This window comes from Centroberyx affinis, unplaced genomic scaffold (genome assembly GCF_046629955.1).
Source record: "Centroberyx affinis isolate AG114_WGS23_722 - 3 ecotype Tasmania unplaced genomic scaffold, CSIRO-AGI_Caff_v1 ptg002746l_1, whole genome shotgun sequence".
Lineage (NCBI taxonomy): Eukaryota > Metazoa > Chordata > Actinopteri > Beryciformes > Berycidae > Centroberyx > Centroberyx affinis.
This window is the reverse complement of record NW_027280910.1, coordinates 22,615-39,948: the sequence shown is the minus strand read 5'-3', so window position 1 is coordinate 39,948 and position 17,334 is coordinate 22,615. Positions and strand designations below refer to the sequence as shown.

The 17,334-nt window shown below is 42.0% G+C and overlaps 1 protein-coding gene across 1 annotated transcript in view; it reads right to left on the bottom strand.

The window, feature by feature from the left end:
* The window catches only part of pleca (plectin a), a 41,931-nt gene extending 24,846 nt beyond the window's left edge, over window positions 1–17,085 (bottom strand). The window contains exons 1-11 of the mRNA XM_071535684.1: window positions 16,971–17,085; window positions 14,748–14,809; window positions 11,242–11,331; window positions 9,035–9,112; window positions 8,551–8,643; window positions 5,487–5,653; window positions 2,480–2,595; window positions 1,548–1,654; window positions 1,145–1,264; window positions 907–1,002; window positions 120–247 (exon numbers count right to left, since the gene is read on the bottom strand). Of these exons, the coding sequence (XP_071391785.1) occupies window positions 120–247; window positions 907–1,002; window positions 1,145–1,264; window positions 1,548–1,654; window positions 2,480–2,595; window positions 5,487–5,653; window positions 8,551–8,643; window positions 9,035–9,112; window positions 11,242–11,331; window positions 14,748–14,809; window positions 16,971–17,085 (1,172 nt within the window). The remainder of the gene's footprint in view (window positions 1–119; window positions 248–906; window positions 1,003–1,144; window positions 1,265–1,547; window positions 1,655–2,479; window positions 2,596–5,486; window positions 5,654–8,550; window positions 8,644–9,034; window positions 9,113–11,241; window positions 11,332–14,747; window positions 14,810–16,970) is intronic.
* Window positions 17,086–17,334: the final 249 nt, after the last annotated feature.

The window sequence follows — 17,334 nt, the reverse complement described above, 5'->3', positions numbered from 1 at the left end:
GATGATTCATTTTGGATGGGGTTTTTTTTTATGCCCTGTGGTTATTTGCCAGTATTTCTAATAAATAACTCAGTTTGCTTTGGCAACAGAGAGCATGTCATATGATTTGGCCCTCTTACCTCTCAAATTCTGTCCTGAGGAGACGCTCTCTCTCCAGGATGGCCACATGCAGACGGCCCCATTCCTTCTCCACATCGAGGGGATGGTAGCTTGGTGGCACTTTGACATGGCCCGCCTGGACCGCACCCTGCAGGACAGCACACAGACACAGATGACTTTGATTTTCTTAAATAATGGATACGTCATCACAACCACTTTAATTGTCAAGTATAATAAATACACTGGTATTTGTCTTGATGACATTGGTGCAAAGACATTCACTACTTAAAGGGATTCTCAGTACTTCAGAACCTGACATCCAGTGCAAAGTGGCCGTTATCCTATGACCAGTAGACTATACATGTATATTTACTCATATCTACTTAGTTTATCTACTTAATTTTAGTATTTACTCATACCTACATATACAACAAATGTTTCATATTTAGTGATCCATATTTAAGTAAACAATTGAGGCTGTTAAAATAATTTGTAACAACTATAAGTAAACCCATGTTTACATAACTGTCTGTATTCTACTTTATTACTTCTGTTTTATTGTTTTATTTTCTCTACTACTTTATAGTGGCTTTGTATATTCTAGTTGTGTGCTTATATTGTATTTCCTTTTCCCTGCTGAATCCTAGTACTTTTGCTGCTGCAACAACCTAATTTCCCCATGGGGATCAGTAAATTTTAGTTTATCTAATCTTAATTTATCTAATCTTATCTGACTCTACAGATATACTTTCACCCTTCATGACTGACAGAATGCAGTTTTACTGGAACTAAGCAGAGAACGCTCACCTCAAAAGACTTGTAGATGTGTTTGGAGCGGTTCTTATCTGCCTCCTTTGCAGGAAGCTCTGTTTCCTTGAACTTCAGAAACTGACGCCAAAGAACCTGCAGATCAGGGATAAATTGCTTCATGTCACATCAATCAAAATATAAGACATAGGCCTATACTTTTATCTATGATGTTAGTAGAAAGACATGACCCATTATTGCTGACCAGGTCCACCTATTCAATCCCACATCCGCTCACCTCAATCTCCTCATAGCTGGTGGGGAACTTTCTCTCCTCGAAGACGAGGATGTGGTGTCTGATCCACTGCAGCAGCATGGTGACCAGCTCATAGTACTCCTGCCAGCGCAGCTCCAGCTCCTGACGGACAGATGCAGATAGAGACACAGATAGAGAAGTTTAACTTGAGGACAGAAACCGACACACAGTTACAGAGACAGAATCATTGTTTCTACACATTTTCTTTAAAGATTGGTGGATTGGTGAGTTGAAAGATGGTTCAAATCTTCTTTGGTATTTTGGTGTGATTGTGTTCTTTCTGTGCAGACTGGTGATACAGATGTTGGAGTTATTGGCCCTTCTCTAGTCTTTACGGTGGCCTAGAGGGAAAGACAAAGCGATGAAGAGGAGGAGGAAGACTCACATTGGCTTTGACACCATCCTGGACGTCTGGCACCCTGGGCATGGCATCATACAGAGAGGAGACGTATGTGATGATGGATTTTTCATCTGGGTGGGGCACATCCACATCTACACAGAGAAGAAAAATCATTTTGTTGTTACAGTTCAGTTGCCTGATGACGGTCACATAGACCAAAACATTGCTTTTTAATAAATATAACTTATTAGCAAGTGAAGACAGTGTGTGGGTGCTAGTCAGTGCTAATTGGTAATTGGGACACTGAGGTTCAAGTTCAAGTTCAAGTCTGTTTATTTGTCATATACCCAGCCTACAGAGGGTTAACAGTGCAATGAAGTGCTTGTATGCTGGGTCCTCTCAGTATAAAAAGAATAGTAACATATATTCACAAAGATAAACAAAGAATTAAAATAAATAAAAGAATCAATCAATCAAAAGAATCAATTAAAAATAGGAAAACGCAAGTTAGGCGGAAAGAAATTTTAAAAAGCATAAGAAAATAATACTGTAGTGCAAAGTGACGTAATGCAAAGTGACATAATGTGACATAAAGCGTCACAGTGTTGTAAACCATGGCGCAGCGGACAGATGTCTAACTGAAACAATCTTCTGGAATCTTCCTTTATCTGTTTGGTTTACTAATATGTGAATTTGTATGTTAACTGCATTGTCATCTGAGTGGGAAAAGTGAACAAAAACACACTTCCCTCCCCTCTAAAACTCCTGTTTAAGAGCCTCTGAACAAGGCACTTCACTCCCTACTGCTGCAGTGAAGCTAGTCAGCGGCCAACATCAGAAGATGGTGTGACTGTGTGTAACTTTATGAGTGTGAAGCAGGTTGCTGCTGGAAAAGAGAATGCCTGCAGACTCAAGTATTCCCGGGTAACAGTAAATTATTCAGGGTGGCAGTGAAAGTGCTCGATGCGCCTCCTCACCCTCGGGGTCCAGCAGTCTGGTGACACCCAGGTCTCTCTCTGCCACACTGAAGGCCTGCTCCAGGTTCTCCTGGTTGGTCTGCCGGTACACCTTACTCATATCAATCAGAGTGGGCCTGGGGACAGAAGAAAACAGTCAGTGGAAGTGGGTAATTACTCTGTAATTACTGTGTCTGTCAATCACCTTCAGAGAGGAGTCAGATTAAGGATTTTTTTACCTCAACATCGGGGAAAAATGAGTATGAAGGTCGAAAATGTCAGTGATAAAGATACTCATCTCATCAATTATCATCTGGTATTTTCCCCTACTTCTGAGTCTGTGATTACATGATTTATTTTAATTTTTCACCTTCCAGCGATCATTTTCACTCCTATTAGATGTTGCTAGAGGCAGTTTGATCATGAGCAGTTTGCCTCTCCAAGAGAGAGCGTGATAACAGACTGGGCAGGCAAAAACAAGAGCATTCACTACCAGACAAGCTTAAAATTCCCCTTTCATTTTATACACAGAGAAAACAGACTTTCCTCGCACACTGCCAAGAAGGTAATTGCAGTCAAATAGCGTGCAGATACAAGCACAGAGCATCTCATAACTCTTAAGGGGATGCTGATCACAGGTAAGGGAATACCTTGGCTGTAATAAAAAATAAAGTAAAATGCATCTCATGCCCAGAAATACCAGAGAGAAAGATATCAGAAGACGAGGTACAACAGATATAACTTTGAAGACTTAGAATAGAAGTCATACACAGTTAAGAAAGCTTATCCCAAACACTTTTTAGAAACCGCTCATACACTTGCACCACTCTCTGTATGTAGTATTCTCCGTGGCCCCGGCTTGGTTCTCTCTCAACATAGCAGGCCTGTCTGTAGGAGAGCCTGTCCCGGCTCAGGTGAACGATGTGAGGCTCAGGTCCCGGGTCCTGCTCCCCGCTCTGCGACCCTCGGCTGGACCTGGCCTCGGGGCTGTGGGAGCCTCGCCCCGAGTCGAAGGATCTCTCGGCGGGGACGTCGTCACACAGCATGACCACCCGGTCCTCCAGGTCGCTGACGGAGCCCGCCACGCTGCTGGAGCCCGCCACGCTGCTGGAGGCGCTGTTCAGACGCCGCTTCGAGTGGAACTTCCTCTTGATCTTCAACATCGTAGCGACGGCCAAGGGTCGCTGGGTTTCCGAGTGGAGCGGAGCCCAAGATTTACATTTGTTTTGATCTTTTAACTGTGCAAAAACATCTCAGATACCAACTAATAAAAGTTCACATCCAGGAGACATGAAAAAAAATGTCAAAGTTACAGTAACTTATTGAGAACCATCTCATCCTGGCTCAAGTCCATTGGCAATTCCTTAAATCGTGTGTCCAAATCCTCTTCTTTCAGTTTAAATCAATCACTGGTGGGATTCAAAGCTGCAGCACTTTGCAGCTGTGAAGCTGTTAAAACTGTCCGTCCTCCTCTTCCTTCACCCAGAAAGAATCTAAGGCAGAATGGTTAGCGTACCTGTGTTTTGCTACAACCTGCCGAGCCTCCACTTCACATACCTGCAGGGCATCTTATTCTCAAATTAGTGTGATACACCCACACCCACAAAAAAAAAAAAAAGACACTCTCTGTCCTCACATCAAATGATGCCAACTTGAGCTGTACATGTTTTTCTTGTGTATTGCGGTGAGGGATCCTGCAGGGCGTGTTTGTCTGAGCAAACACAAAGACTTAAAAAACTATCACGGCCTCTTACAACAGATACAATGCTTTTCTCAGCTGACACTGATCCAAGTGTTATGTCAGAAAGTATGCCATTTTTAATCTAGGTGTAAATGATTGGTACAATGAATGAACTGAGGAGTCCACATCATTTACCAAGCCAGTGTTGACGTTTATCTTGATGATTTATGATGACTGATCTCCTGGTTGTCCTGACAAGTCCAACATACTGCTTTAAGACTCAAATATGAATCTGGCATTCCTATCTCCGAACTTCCTGCACTAAATAAAAAAAGTGGACTCTTAAAAATCCTTTTTTACAGTCTGTAAAATTAATGTCTTAGGGTGTTACAAGATCCCAAGTCCAGGCAAGCTTATCAAACCTTGAAATACCTCTGCATGGCTCAAAAAATGCTTTGGACTAGTTCTTTTAAGTAATAAATTATCTCCATTCACGACATGATCTGCCAATGCGACAAGTCTCCATCACATTCTTTCTTGGTCAGTCCTTTCTGTCATGGTCTAATACATGCAGTGCATGTTTTTTTTGCATGGGTGGCCCTAGTTTGAATCACACTCTACCCAAAACATCATTGCAATTTCAGTTTAGTTTAATGTACAACCAAATCTGGGTTATATGCTCTGCATCTTGCCCCTCTTTTTTCCAAAACATTACATATCAAAGGTGTGACCAGTCAGTCTCAAGTCTTGAGGCACAAGTCTCAAGTCAAGTCCCAAGTCTACATGTAGATTACCAAGTCAAGTCTGAGTCAAGTCCATGTCATTAATGCCAAGTCTCAAATCTAAATGTAGAACACAAGTCAGTTCAGAACAAATCAAGAGTCCAGTATCAATTTAATATCTTAAAGAAAACTAAATATCTAGGACTTTTCAATGCAATATGGTTTTAATAGGATAAAAACTTGGTAGGAGCATCATGAGATCATTTGATTTCTATAATCAGTTTCAACTTCAATAAATTCAATCATTCCATACAAATTTAAATTCAGTCATCTGCTGGAACAAATCTCATCACTTTCAATCTAAGTCATTTACACAAACACAAGATCTTTTGTCAAGACTTTAGAAACCTTTTCAAGTCATCAAAGAACAAGTCCAAGTGAAGTCCCAAGTCACCAGAACCCAAGTCAAGTCAAGTCTTCTTTTCATGCATCAAGTCAAGTCTCAAGCAACTCTTGTGACTCGAGTCCAAGTCATGTGACTCGAGTCCCCACCTCTGTTACGTATTATAAACGTAACAACTGAACCCTGAACCCTGTGCCATCTTGGTGCCACTCCCCCCCTCACCTGTGTTTGTGTATGATGCCGTTGAAGAGCTTGCCGTCCCTCCAGCTGGTGGTGAAGTTGTCGCAGCGCATGCCGTGGTATCCCTCCACCATCCTCTGAGACCACAGCAGCAGCTTCTCCTTGGCCGTCATGTCGTCCGACTGGCCGTTCACCTGAATGTCGGAGATCTGGGACGGGGGAAGGTGCAACTCGTTAGAGATATAGAGAACAAATTAAGCAGACGATTAAGGTTTCAACTAGAGGCTTATAAACTGTTTTTTTTACCCAGAGGCTTTTTATCTTGTTTTTTATGTCTTTGTCCTTAGGAGAATTTTTATCTTGCTTTTTATGTGTCCTTGCTCTTTTTTTTCCCCCTGTTTCTTATGTGTTTTTTGCCTGAATGATGTGAGGCTCATGATCAAGAATTCCAATTAATTTTTATGTAAATGGAAAATAAACTTGAAACTTTAGGGGGAAAGAGCTGACATTAGGGCGGTTGACAAATAAAAACAAGCCATGAACAGAGCTCAATTCTTCCGAAATGCTACCATAAATAGTGGTATACATATTAAATAAGTTTTTATGGTTAAAGTAGTTTTCATAGTGGCATAAACTCTGCTTTGGTATATTCATGATGAAGGATTCAGGATGAAGTGTTGGTTGAGGGGCAGGAAAACTTTTTCCAGTATGCCCGCTGATTTCTTCCAGACTTGAGATGAGTCACATTCTAAACCTCAAATAACCACCACCAGTTTTATTTGAAGGGCACATGAAATCCATTACACTTACTGTTTTGGAGAAAAACAAAAATACTTTATGATTATATAAAGGGTGAAACTGAAATCATATGAGTGAAAACTTCTGTGAGTTGCTGATTTTTTTTACGAAGGTAAAATCTTCCAAGCCAAATCTTCCTGTAAGTATTCTGGCAGCTGCAAACGAATGTTGGCGTCTTCGTGCTGCAGATTCTCCACAGGCAAATTCCTGTTTTTTAAGAGCTGGGAGGCAAAGCTATGAGTCACATCAACCATCTTGCTGAAAATCTCTCAGCAATTTATTTTTTTTCTCTTTAAAGAAGCTATTAAATACACAGGCGGCTTGAGCAACACAGAGGTGCTTTAAGGTGAACACCAACACTGTGTTGACATTAGTGAACTTGACATAAAAATTACACTCCTCTACTTTTGCAGGTGGTGAAAAGTCCTTATAGTTTTTGTTTTTATCTTCTTGACGTACCACGACAATCACAGGAAACTTGCTGAAAAGTCAGTTTAGTGTAGTTTTCTGTGCCTGATAGCTGACTTGTCTGTTTGAATTGTCCTGATGCAGGAAACCCCACCCATTCAAGACTCCAGTCAGGCTAAAATAAATTATTTGCAAGCACTATTTGAGCTACAGTATCATTACTTGTGATGCATCCAGAGACGAGAATCTCAGTTCCTCAGTTCCCCAGCAAAAACGCCCAAAAACTGAAGAAACCATATATTTAGGTGCAGATGATGCATTGAGGAAGTGTTGCAGTTGAGAAATTTTGTTGGCTCATACTGGAACAGACAGGGCTTTATTACCACAAAACAGTATTTTCAATGTTTTTGGGTGCGCTGATGAGTCATAGAGGCACTAATAATTTCTCTTACAGGGTTTTGTTTTTGTTTTTTTGCAGGAAAGGGTGGAGGAGGGAAAAAGAGGACAAACCTTCCCTCAATCTGTTTCCCCTCCAGAAGGGAAACCCCACTGCGATGTACGTGGGCACAAAGTGACTCAGACAACCGAGTGGAAACCGGACCGCCGCCCTCGCAGTCCCAGTCCACTTTTAAAAAATCTGGAGAGATTCCTGCCTCCTTCCCTGTCACGCAGCAGCAGGCCCATTATTCAAACCAGTCACCTGTTTGTCTGTAAACTGGAAGCTGCACCGGGGGAGCTCAGAGGAAATCCACCATTGTTTATGCTGGCTACCATGTGCCCCCACAAAGAGGTTATGACTTTGTTTTGAACAAATAATTGCCACCAGATGACTAAGCGCGTCTACATGGTGAGAGTTTTTAAGTTTTTGCACTTGGACAGCTGGAAAAATGTCCACTTTAATGAGTCATTTACTATTGAATTCAGTTTTTTATTGCTCTCAAAGTAAGTCAAAAAAAAGGATGATTTCTCTTGCTTCTAATAAAGTTTGTGAGTGGCGAGCTGTCGCGCCCACGTCTCCTCCCAACTTTCTCATGGGAATCACTGAGTCACACAGGACAAGGACGGGATGCCAGATCCACATCCCAGCAAAACCATCATACCCATTATAGCATCAAAGAATCTCCCTGTCCTCCCTCTCTTTTTCCACAATCTAAAAAAACCATCTGCTGAACGAATATCCAAACACGCCTCTCCCAATCTGTGGATACTTTCCTCCAAAAGTGCCTCGGTGACCCAAAATGACCCCGCCAGATTTAGTGCCACACTCAACCCGCTGAGCCTCCCAGGACCACAGAACAGGATGCACAAGAACCGAAAAAAGTCTTTGAAAGTCCAATTTAAATGAGAAAATCGATCGCTTTTTTCATTGTTTAGTCTTTGTGCACTCAAGAGCAGGGGAAGTGGTGGTAGTTGTGTATAAAGAGCTTAAGTGCTGCCAAATGTTCAATAAAGCCCATTTGAAATGATTGGCTGCTGGACTCACACTGTAACTGCTGTGTCAACATCAGGCTGAACTGAAGCTGATTAGTGAGTCCAAACAAGGAACACTGCTCTGATTTTCCTTTACCACGACACGGAAGCTAATTCATCATAATGTAATGAACGTTAAACTGAACAAAATGCATGTTATTCAAACAGCGTCTATGTAATAAAGTGGTAATGTGCAGTTTAGAAGATAAACAGTGTGAAGTAGCTGTCATACCAGCTCACTTTAAATACACGCAAATCAAAAAGCAAAAACTGTGTTTCAGAAAATAATGACAGAGATTTCATTCTTAATGATTTCTTGATAGATTTGATTTGATCATTGCAAAAAAAATATTTTTGATGAAAGTCCACTGCCATAATTAAATTAATTTGAAATGAACTGATTCCAACAATGTGTCATACAGTACATTACCTGGAAGTGAAGGATGATGGTCCATATCAGCCCCAGGGTCAGCTTGGGGTTTCCATCTGCGATGTCATCATTCCTGATGTTGACCAGTTTGACCTGTGAGGATGATGAACTGATTTAGTTTGTGTATTTCACTTTATTTGCAGAGTGAAAATGCTAAAAAACAGGAGTTAAAAAACAGAAAGAGGAGAAAAAAAATAAAATTTGAGCCGATGTGTAGATGAGATAAAACCATCTCTCCTCAAAAGAAACAAAGAAGAAAATTGAATGACAGAAACTAAACAAAACAAAACTCACCAAGGAAGAAAACGGTTAAAATCAAAATGCTGCTATAATAAAAACAGATTGATGCATGAATAATCCCCTCATACTTTATTTAATAGGGACCGTGCATATTAATCAACATTTAAACCAAATGTAAATATACCAGATTTAGCTCAGATCGGGCTCATTTTCATCTTTCGTCCCTTAGCAGCTTGATGCCTACCTGTCTGTGTTTGAGGAAGTCCAGGGCGATCTGTACATTCTGCAGCTTGTGGAACCGCATCCGGCCCTTCTCCCGCGGCTGAAAGAAGACGAGAGAGACGGGAAGTGTCAGGAGGAGAAGACGCTCTGAACGGCCTGAACGGTCCGCAAAAACAGCAAGACCCCATGACCGAGGACAGGAGAGTTTCACATGTCCACACAACCACCCCTTTTTCCTATTTACAACAAGCAGCAGTACATCCATCCTCTCTGTCTTTACAGTCATGGTCTTGGAAACGAAAAATGAGAGCACAATGAATTTGAGGGTCTGACTCAAATTCGGTTGTGTCGTGATCACAGCACAAGTTCATTCGGGCCAGTCCTCCGCCTGGGATCTGGCTCTACTGCACATGACTCTGAAATGCATTGGAGATCCAGCCAAGATGTTTGTTGAAGGTGAATGCATGATGATGAATAATAAAACTAGAGTTCTCAGTGATTCTTCAGATCATCAGTCACATCCCTTGTTTTTTTAATCCCTGTGCCTGTTGTCCTGAAATGCCTTGCACTGTCCCGCGCCAACTGACTGATCGTGTGACGCTTAAAGAGATGACTGCACTATTTCATCGGGAACACAATCCATTCAAGCAGTTTCCCAGAAGGCCGAGCAGCGTTTTCTAAGCATCCGCAATGTCTATGTGTTTGCTGAAGTGCACAGGACACAATGACCTCAGGAGTGTGTTTTGGCCATTTACATGCATTGGTGCTACAAGTTATATAAGCTCTAAGCCAATCACAAGCTGTGCTGCAGTATTAGTCGAGATATTATTAGCTTGCAGTGATGGAACTTTGCCCTTTGCTTTCAATACAGTGAGTGAACCCAATACTTGCATCTCTTGTTTGACCCTAGACAACTGCAAAAAATCGCCATCTTAACAAGTCATTTAGTCTATTATTGAGTTCTAAATTCATAATTTTCTTAAAAGTGAAAATATCTGCCAATGGTGTTAGATAATTTCACTTGTTTCCAATGTTTCCAATCTTTAAATTTTGTAGAATAAAGTGTCATTTTCTTGATAGTAGCGCAATGCTCTGCCTTATTCTTCAACATACTGACACGCATTTCTAGAAAAATCCTGTTATCTCACCTCATTGGCAGAATTTTTCTCTTGGTTTAAGAAAAATAAGATTTGAAGGCTGAATATGAGACTAAGATGGACGTTGACAACTTTCACTGGGCGGGAATTTAGAGTTACATCAAATGAATGATGATATATTACTAATGTTACCCTTTTTGCTCTTTGTTGCTCACTAAGAATTCAATCTTCAAATTCATCTGAAACGCCTGCTCCACACTCTATATATACAGAAAAAGTACTTCCAACAAACAGTAACTGTATAATATGTAATAGCGCTACTTAACGAACCCCTTATCTCTTTACGTGACACTTGACCCTAAGAGGAGATTTCAGACTTTTTGCTGGCTCGTCGATAAAATGGAAGGAGCGGACGATGTTGACACAGAGAGGGACAGTACAGGGAGTGTGACTGACATCATGCACATCCCAGCAGCCACCTGGGGTAGTGACACATGCCACGCCCGAGGAGGCGGCTGGCCACGGTCCAGGCGCCACTCACCAACCGCACGTTCCTCACAACGTCACGTTCCCTCGGCTACACAGCAAGAGCATCGCAAGAGAAGAAGGCAGAGGCAAAGGGGGAAAGGTCAGGGCAAAGGTCAGCAGACAGGAATTAGATAAAAAGGAAAAACCAGGGGTCAAACAAGTCAGTGCAAAAAGGTTACGAGATGGAAGCAAATAATGAAAATTAGTGTTTTAAGGCTATGAAGTACATCACCGAAAAGGTGTGTTTCCCAAAAGACCGGTGCTAGGATAACTGAAGTAAAATAGTGCGCATAACTTCAGCATGTACTGAATTATCCACATATTATCTTTGAAGATTCAAGTTCAACACATGCAGGAGTGGTGACAAGAAATCCACCGGGCTGAACAGTATTAGACAAGACTCAGATTAACAATTACAGCAGTTTGAGTGCATTAGAAAAGTAGGTTGAACAGTAGGATGAACAGGGAAGCAAATGAAGTCAGTAGGACAGGGGGAGAGGGAAGAGGGGAGAGTAAGACAGGGTTTGGGACAGGAGGGGGGGGGGGGGGTCATAGCAGCAGCGGACGTCCTACCATCAGGAGGTCAGAGGTCACCGACACTCACCAGCGTCTCTCCGGAGAGCACCTCCAGCAGGGAGATGAGGTTGTGTCCATCTCTGAGGTCCTCGTACAGGTCGGTGATGTGCCGCTGGGCCTGAGGAGCGAAGAGGGGAGACAGTTTAGAGACCGGATCAGACAAAGGCGCCCGAGTGTTTCTGTGATCCTCCCTGATCCCTGCAAGGAAGGAGGGTTTCTCTAACAACTAGGTCACTTAGTCAATGCACCTGAATTTAGGGGTTGTCAAAAAATCTCCAGCTTAACAAGTCATTTAGTCTATTAGTGAGTCCTAAACTCGTAATTTTCTTAAAATAAGTGAAAAAATCTGCCACTGGGGTTCGATTATTTCACTTGTTTCCAATGCAAATCAACTTGTTTCAAGGATTTTCTAGTCAGGTGTCATTTTCTTGATAGCAGTGCAGTGATCTGCCTTATTCTGACTTGCTTCAAGATACTGACACTAATTTCTAGAAAATTGAAAAAAAAAAAAAAAAAAAAGTGAAACTGCATTGGAAACACTCTTTAGCTTGGAGTTATCTCACCTCACTGGCAGAATTTTTCTCTTGGTTTAAGAAAAATAAGATTTGAAGGCTGAATATGAGACTAAATTACTCGTTAAGATGGATCTTTTGCAGTTCTCAGTTCACATAAAATAAATATCCGTTGTTTGTGCCAGGACAAGAGTATTCAACCCGATAGAGTCAGGGTTCAGTCCTGAACTGAGTCAAGCCATCATGTCTGAAATCTGTAAATTCTCTGGATTATCCGTCGGTATCAAAAAGGAAAATCTGAATATCTTGAGTCACTTTTCACGTAACACGCCGAATCACCGCTATCGCACTCATTCATGATAGGAAACGCAACACTGCAATTACATCACCTTATCCACAGGACACCTGATAGCCTCAAGATTAATAATACACAAGGAATTTCACTAGGCACAGTCATATTTGGCTGAATTCCTTCACCCTCACCTGATAAAAGTAAATAAAGCAAACGTAAAAGGAGGGACCTAACCACACACAGTGAGTGATGGGGCTGCTGTCTGCCTTCTGCAGTCGCAACTAGGTCAAATATTGAGGTTCTGTTCAGACTTGTAACCATTAACTTAAGTATAGTTGTCTTTTTTGTACACCTAAAATTGCCAACAGGCTTTAACTGCTTTGTATTGGCTGGCAGTTTTACGTCTTATCCACAGACACTCCTCTGACATTTATCTAAGATTTTTTACTGTTGTAATGGTTTGATAGCACACACTAAAGGCTTGTTGCACTGCAGAAAGGCTCTAACAGCAATCAGGAAAGTGTCAAAGTGTTAAAATGGCGGGGGGAAAAAAGACAAGACAGGTTAGAAGCTGAGGAGCCCGGTCGAAGTGAGTGAGGGGGGGAAAAGACCAAAAAACACAGACATGCAGGCAGAAATGAATGTGTGTGTCCACTCAGCACTCTGCTCACAGACAGCACCTACCTCCGCTTTCCAGTGCTGATGGGAAAGGATGGGAAGACAGGATGAAGGATGGAAAGAAGAAACAGTTTGATGAGAGATAGGTATAAAACTCTACGCTTTCTTGTAGTGAGGTATGAGGGGAACAGAGGAAAGAAACACAAGGGACATGGACGTTGGTTTGATTTGACAGATGTAGACAAAGACGGAGGGACATTTTCTCTTTCTCATCATTCGCTTTGTTGTACAGTATCACTGGAACTATGGAAGAATATCTTCTAAATCAAAGTATTTGGGGGGTTTTTTCAGCATGTTTTTCTGCATGTTTTTCTGTCCACGACTAAATGTGCTGCAACTCTCTGGGTCAGGTCTTGATCGCAGTGGGATTGGCCTAGATAAAATGAAAGTTAAATAAAAGACAAGTCTAATTTTTAATTCTCCACAGTCTATAGTCATTTGTAAGACAGCAGATGGCAGTGTGTTTCTGGCCCGGCCTCACACAGCTCAATCCCATGACTTTGTTGTGACCATATCGGCCCAGAAAGCCTTGGGGGCTTCTGGAGCAGCGACCCACGCACGGCTGCTGGACCCAAATGAGAGGGATTTCCCGACAAAGGAATAACAACTGACGACAAAGCCTCCGAGTCCCGTAAACCAGGGGCCGATGTCAGAGGATACGAGACATTCCACACGGACTTTAGCACACTTCAGTTCCCGAGCGAAAAACAAGGACAGCAGTAAGACCGAGCCAACGCACTTCAGGAGGAGTCTGTTAAATATGGAGAGTAACAGGCTATTTTATTGTTGTCTGGTAAAAACACGCAGCTGTAATTTTGGTGTTTCGCTTTTTCTTTCTTGAATTGCATGTTTATATAGTTTGTTATGTGTTGAGCGAGTTCCATTGCCTTCAGGCCCCCGAAACCTGATATAACCCTATTATACAATTTCAAAAATACATGGGTATCAGTGAGAAAATGAGCATTATTTTCTTCTTTTCTTCTTGGGAGGGGGCATAACATAACTAGCACATGCCATTTGCTGGACGCTTTTATTCCAAACGGCTTACAGCAAACGACCACACCCTCGCAAGATAATTAAATTATAACCCCCCGTATCTCTCATGAATCGTATCTGTCACGAACATGATTCTGCCTCTTGGCTTCCAGTCATTATTAATCAAGTGAAACGTACCGAAAAGGAAAAATAAAAATCATTGGCGTGTGTCTCATTCTGCTCATGCACACTTACATCAGGAGGTTTGCCAATTATATGTAGGAAATGTTTAATTTTTAAGGGTAATGGGCCAAAAAGCTTGAGAAGCTTTGCCTTACAGACATTTTTAGCATGGGTGGCCCCACGCTCAGTGTAGGAGTTCAATCCTGGCTCTTCCTTTTCCACTGCAGAGCACCGAGAAGCCGGCCGGAGAGTCTGGAGCCCAGATGTGAAACCTGAGCGCGCCCGGCACTCCGGCGCTCCGGCGCTCAATGCCGCTGTTCCTGAGAGCCGGCTAAAGTGAGACCAGGTGCTCATGACTCACTCTCACACATGTGTACAGTTAACACAAATAACATGTGTGTCTTTTATTGTGCTGCGAAGCGACTCGTATGGATAATGTGTTTCACCTAGGTTTCTTTTCCGAAGGATTTCACTTCTTGGAGAGAGGTGTGGGCGTCAAAATGGATTCTGCTCTGCGTTCTCTTTCCAGTTCATCTGACGTTGCTTTCAAGCTATTTTTTTCCAGTGTGTGACTCTCTTTTAAATTAAATTGTCTAGTATCTCCTCAGTACACTTTTTTGCGTAATCCAAGGTATTGTAAACAGGAGGGATATGAAAGCAAATAACTAGAATTTGACTCAGCAGACGCATAGCCTGTAGGGTCATTTAAGGACATGCAGAGTCCCTTCCCTTTACCACCACTGCTTCCCATTGAGCTGCACTGTATGTCAAACTGCAGTGGCACTGAATATTGAAACGCTTTGAGTTTTATAACCTGCTCGCCGAATTGCACATTTACATTCAGTGTGAAAATAAGTATTGGTATGAGTGAGTGTTGTTGCGATGGGATCTTACCTTCATCAAGTGTTTGTTGACCCATTTTGTGAAAGTCTTTTTCTGGACTCGGTCCCGTTCATCTGTGGAGCCAGAGGGAGACATGGTTAAGGCAGAGGCTCCATTTAAGAAAGTGTACCACTGATGAGCTCCTACAGGGAAACATCACTCAATTTTAAAAATGTATATATGTTTTTCCTAGAGTCACGGATAATCCAATAAGTATTTGTGAACATGAACAACTTCGAGCAAGGCTACAAACCAGAGAACCAATGATGAACATGTGATGTCAACAGGTACAAAATCCAGACCCAAAATCCAGTTTCAACTAAAACTATCAAAAGAAAGAAAGGTGCCATATTTGTGAGGGGGGGAAACATGTTGGATACCTCTGACATCTTCAGCAGACAAGGAAAGCACCTCCAAAAGAACATGTTCCACCTTGCAACACTGTCCCAGCTTTGGGTTTGATTTCGTGGCCTGATTAGTCCAACCAGAAGTCTGTCAACACTTGTTTAAATGCGGGAAAGACTCTTGCTGGTCTCTTTATCACATACCAGCAGGTATACTGTATGTTGTGCAATGTTTGGAAGCAAGTCTGGAAAGATTAACTACCAGAGGGACTCTCTCCCCGCCTCCCTGTGACTCTGTAATAAGTGATGGGGGTATTTGTCAAAGACTGCAGCCTGTAAAGTGACGTATCAAAACAAGTGATGGCTGGAATCGAGGCCATGCAACTGTTTCCAAATCTTCAAGGAGAATTAAAGCCATCGCCCCTGATTTACTCATCTGTGACATGAGAAAAGGATTGATTGCAATATCTGGATAAGCTCTGAGATCAAAGCAGATGTTGTGTAAGAGAAGAAGTGATCAGATGGAGAAGGAACAAAGCAACCAAAGAAGAAGAAGAAGACGTCCCGAGGTGCCAACGGCCATTCCAGTGTGGCATTATGCCGATGACTCACATACACACTTGTGACTGTCCTCAGAGCACAGCCGTCTTAACAGAGAAGTGGAAATAAAACCCAATGAGAAGTGAGGAGTTGTACTATTTCATTAAGTCATGAACGCATCGTGTTAACAGTTAACAGAATCCTAGAAATGAAGGAGTGTTCTGGACAAAAAACCCTGAAATCCTGAAAAAAAAAAAACCTGTTGACACGCCAACATATTTCAGACTGTTATGTTGTCTGCACCAAACACTTCTCCTCCAACTAAGATAAATTAGAATCAAAGGCCAGATGGCGGCTGCACTTAACATTCCAAATCTCAATCCAGTGTAAAACATGAAAAAGAAAAGCAAACCATACTGATCCCTCTTATAAATAATGTTTTTGTTTGGTGGACTTGTGTAGCCTGGAGCTGCAAGACTGAGCTGTGGCTGCTGCCTTTCATCGTCAGTCAAAGAGACTTTCAAGATGAGGTGAGAGATATCAGGTCTCCTACAAGTACATTATTCTTCTTTGCAGTAGAGCTGCAGGACATTGACAAATCACACTGTCAGTCTTGTGCTGAATGTTGCAGCTGTGAGCATTTCTTTAGATGATCTTGTTTTTAGTGCTTAAAGCAAAACATTTTTGTGAAAATCCTTACAATCGTTAAGTTTGAATACTTTCTCCAACATGCAGCTCGACTTGTAGGCTGCACTCGCACTAGAAAATATTATCTGGGAGGCTATTTAAATGCCTTAAACTGACAAAATGAACTAGAAAATACAGTAACCATTATGGCAATTTCAATTATTTTTCAATTAATCCTTCCATTGTGATAAAGGGCTTCTCTTCTGAGTGGACTTTGCTCAAGTCAGAAGTTAAGTTGTGCTGCTTAACAAGTTACATGAAAGCAAGACCTTTCAGATACATTTCTGTTTAGTCTCTCTCTGCTAAATATGGGTGGCAGGCAGCATAGTTAACCAATAAAAAGGGGAAAAGCGATGACACATTAAGGGGTGTGGCCCATTTGATAAAAGGGAGGCAGCAGACGACCACAGACAAAATCAGATTCTACAGGACGTGCATATTTACACTTTAACGAGCAAATCATTTTACTTAATAAACAAACACAGTGGTCATGCCAGAATGACAAAGAGTTTCAAACTGGTGTGACAGATTTAACATTTAGATAAGCCACAACTTGCAGAAACCAAACAACATTCACCAAAAACTGAACTTATAGATCCCAAACAGAGAATTTAACTGCACAGAAAATTGAAAAAAAAAAGCAAAGATGATGACAAAGCTCTACCTTTCCTGTAATCCATGGACTTGAGCATCCCCTGGTAGTAGGAGTCCTCTATGAAGACCCCGTCACTACTCACACTGTCAGAGGAGTAGTTCCTGAAGCCCGGCTGCATCGCCATTCCACGGCTGCTGTGGCGGCGCTAACTCAGTGAGAAACAAACAGAAGCCTCTGAAGCCGGCTGAGAAACGACGCTGCCTACTTTATGAGACTTCCACTTCTTATTGTCCAAAACGCTGCTTCACAGCGAGGGAGCCTGCAGTTAAGTGGGAGTGTTCAAGCCACTGATTCAGTTCCTGCACACAAGTCTTACTCTTTTTCCTCCCTTTCTCCGTCTGCTGTCTCTGACACTCTATGCCCTGTCTTCCTC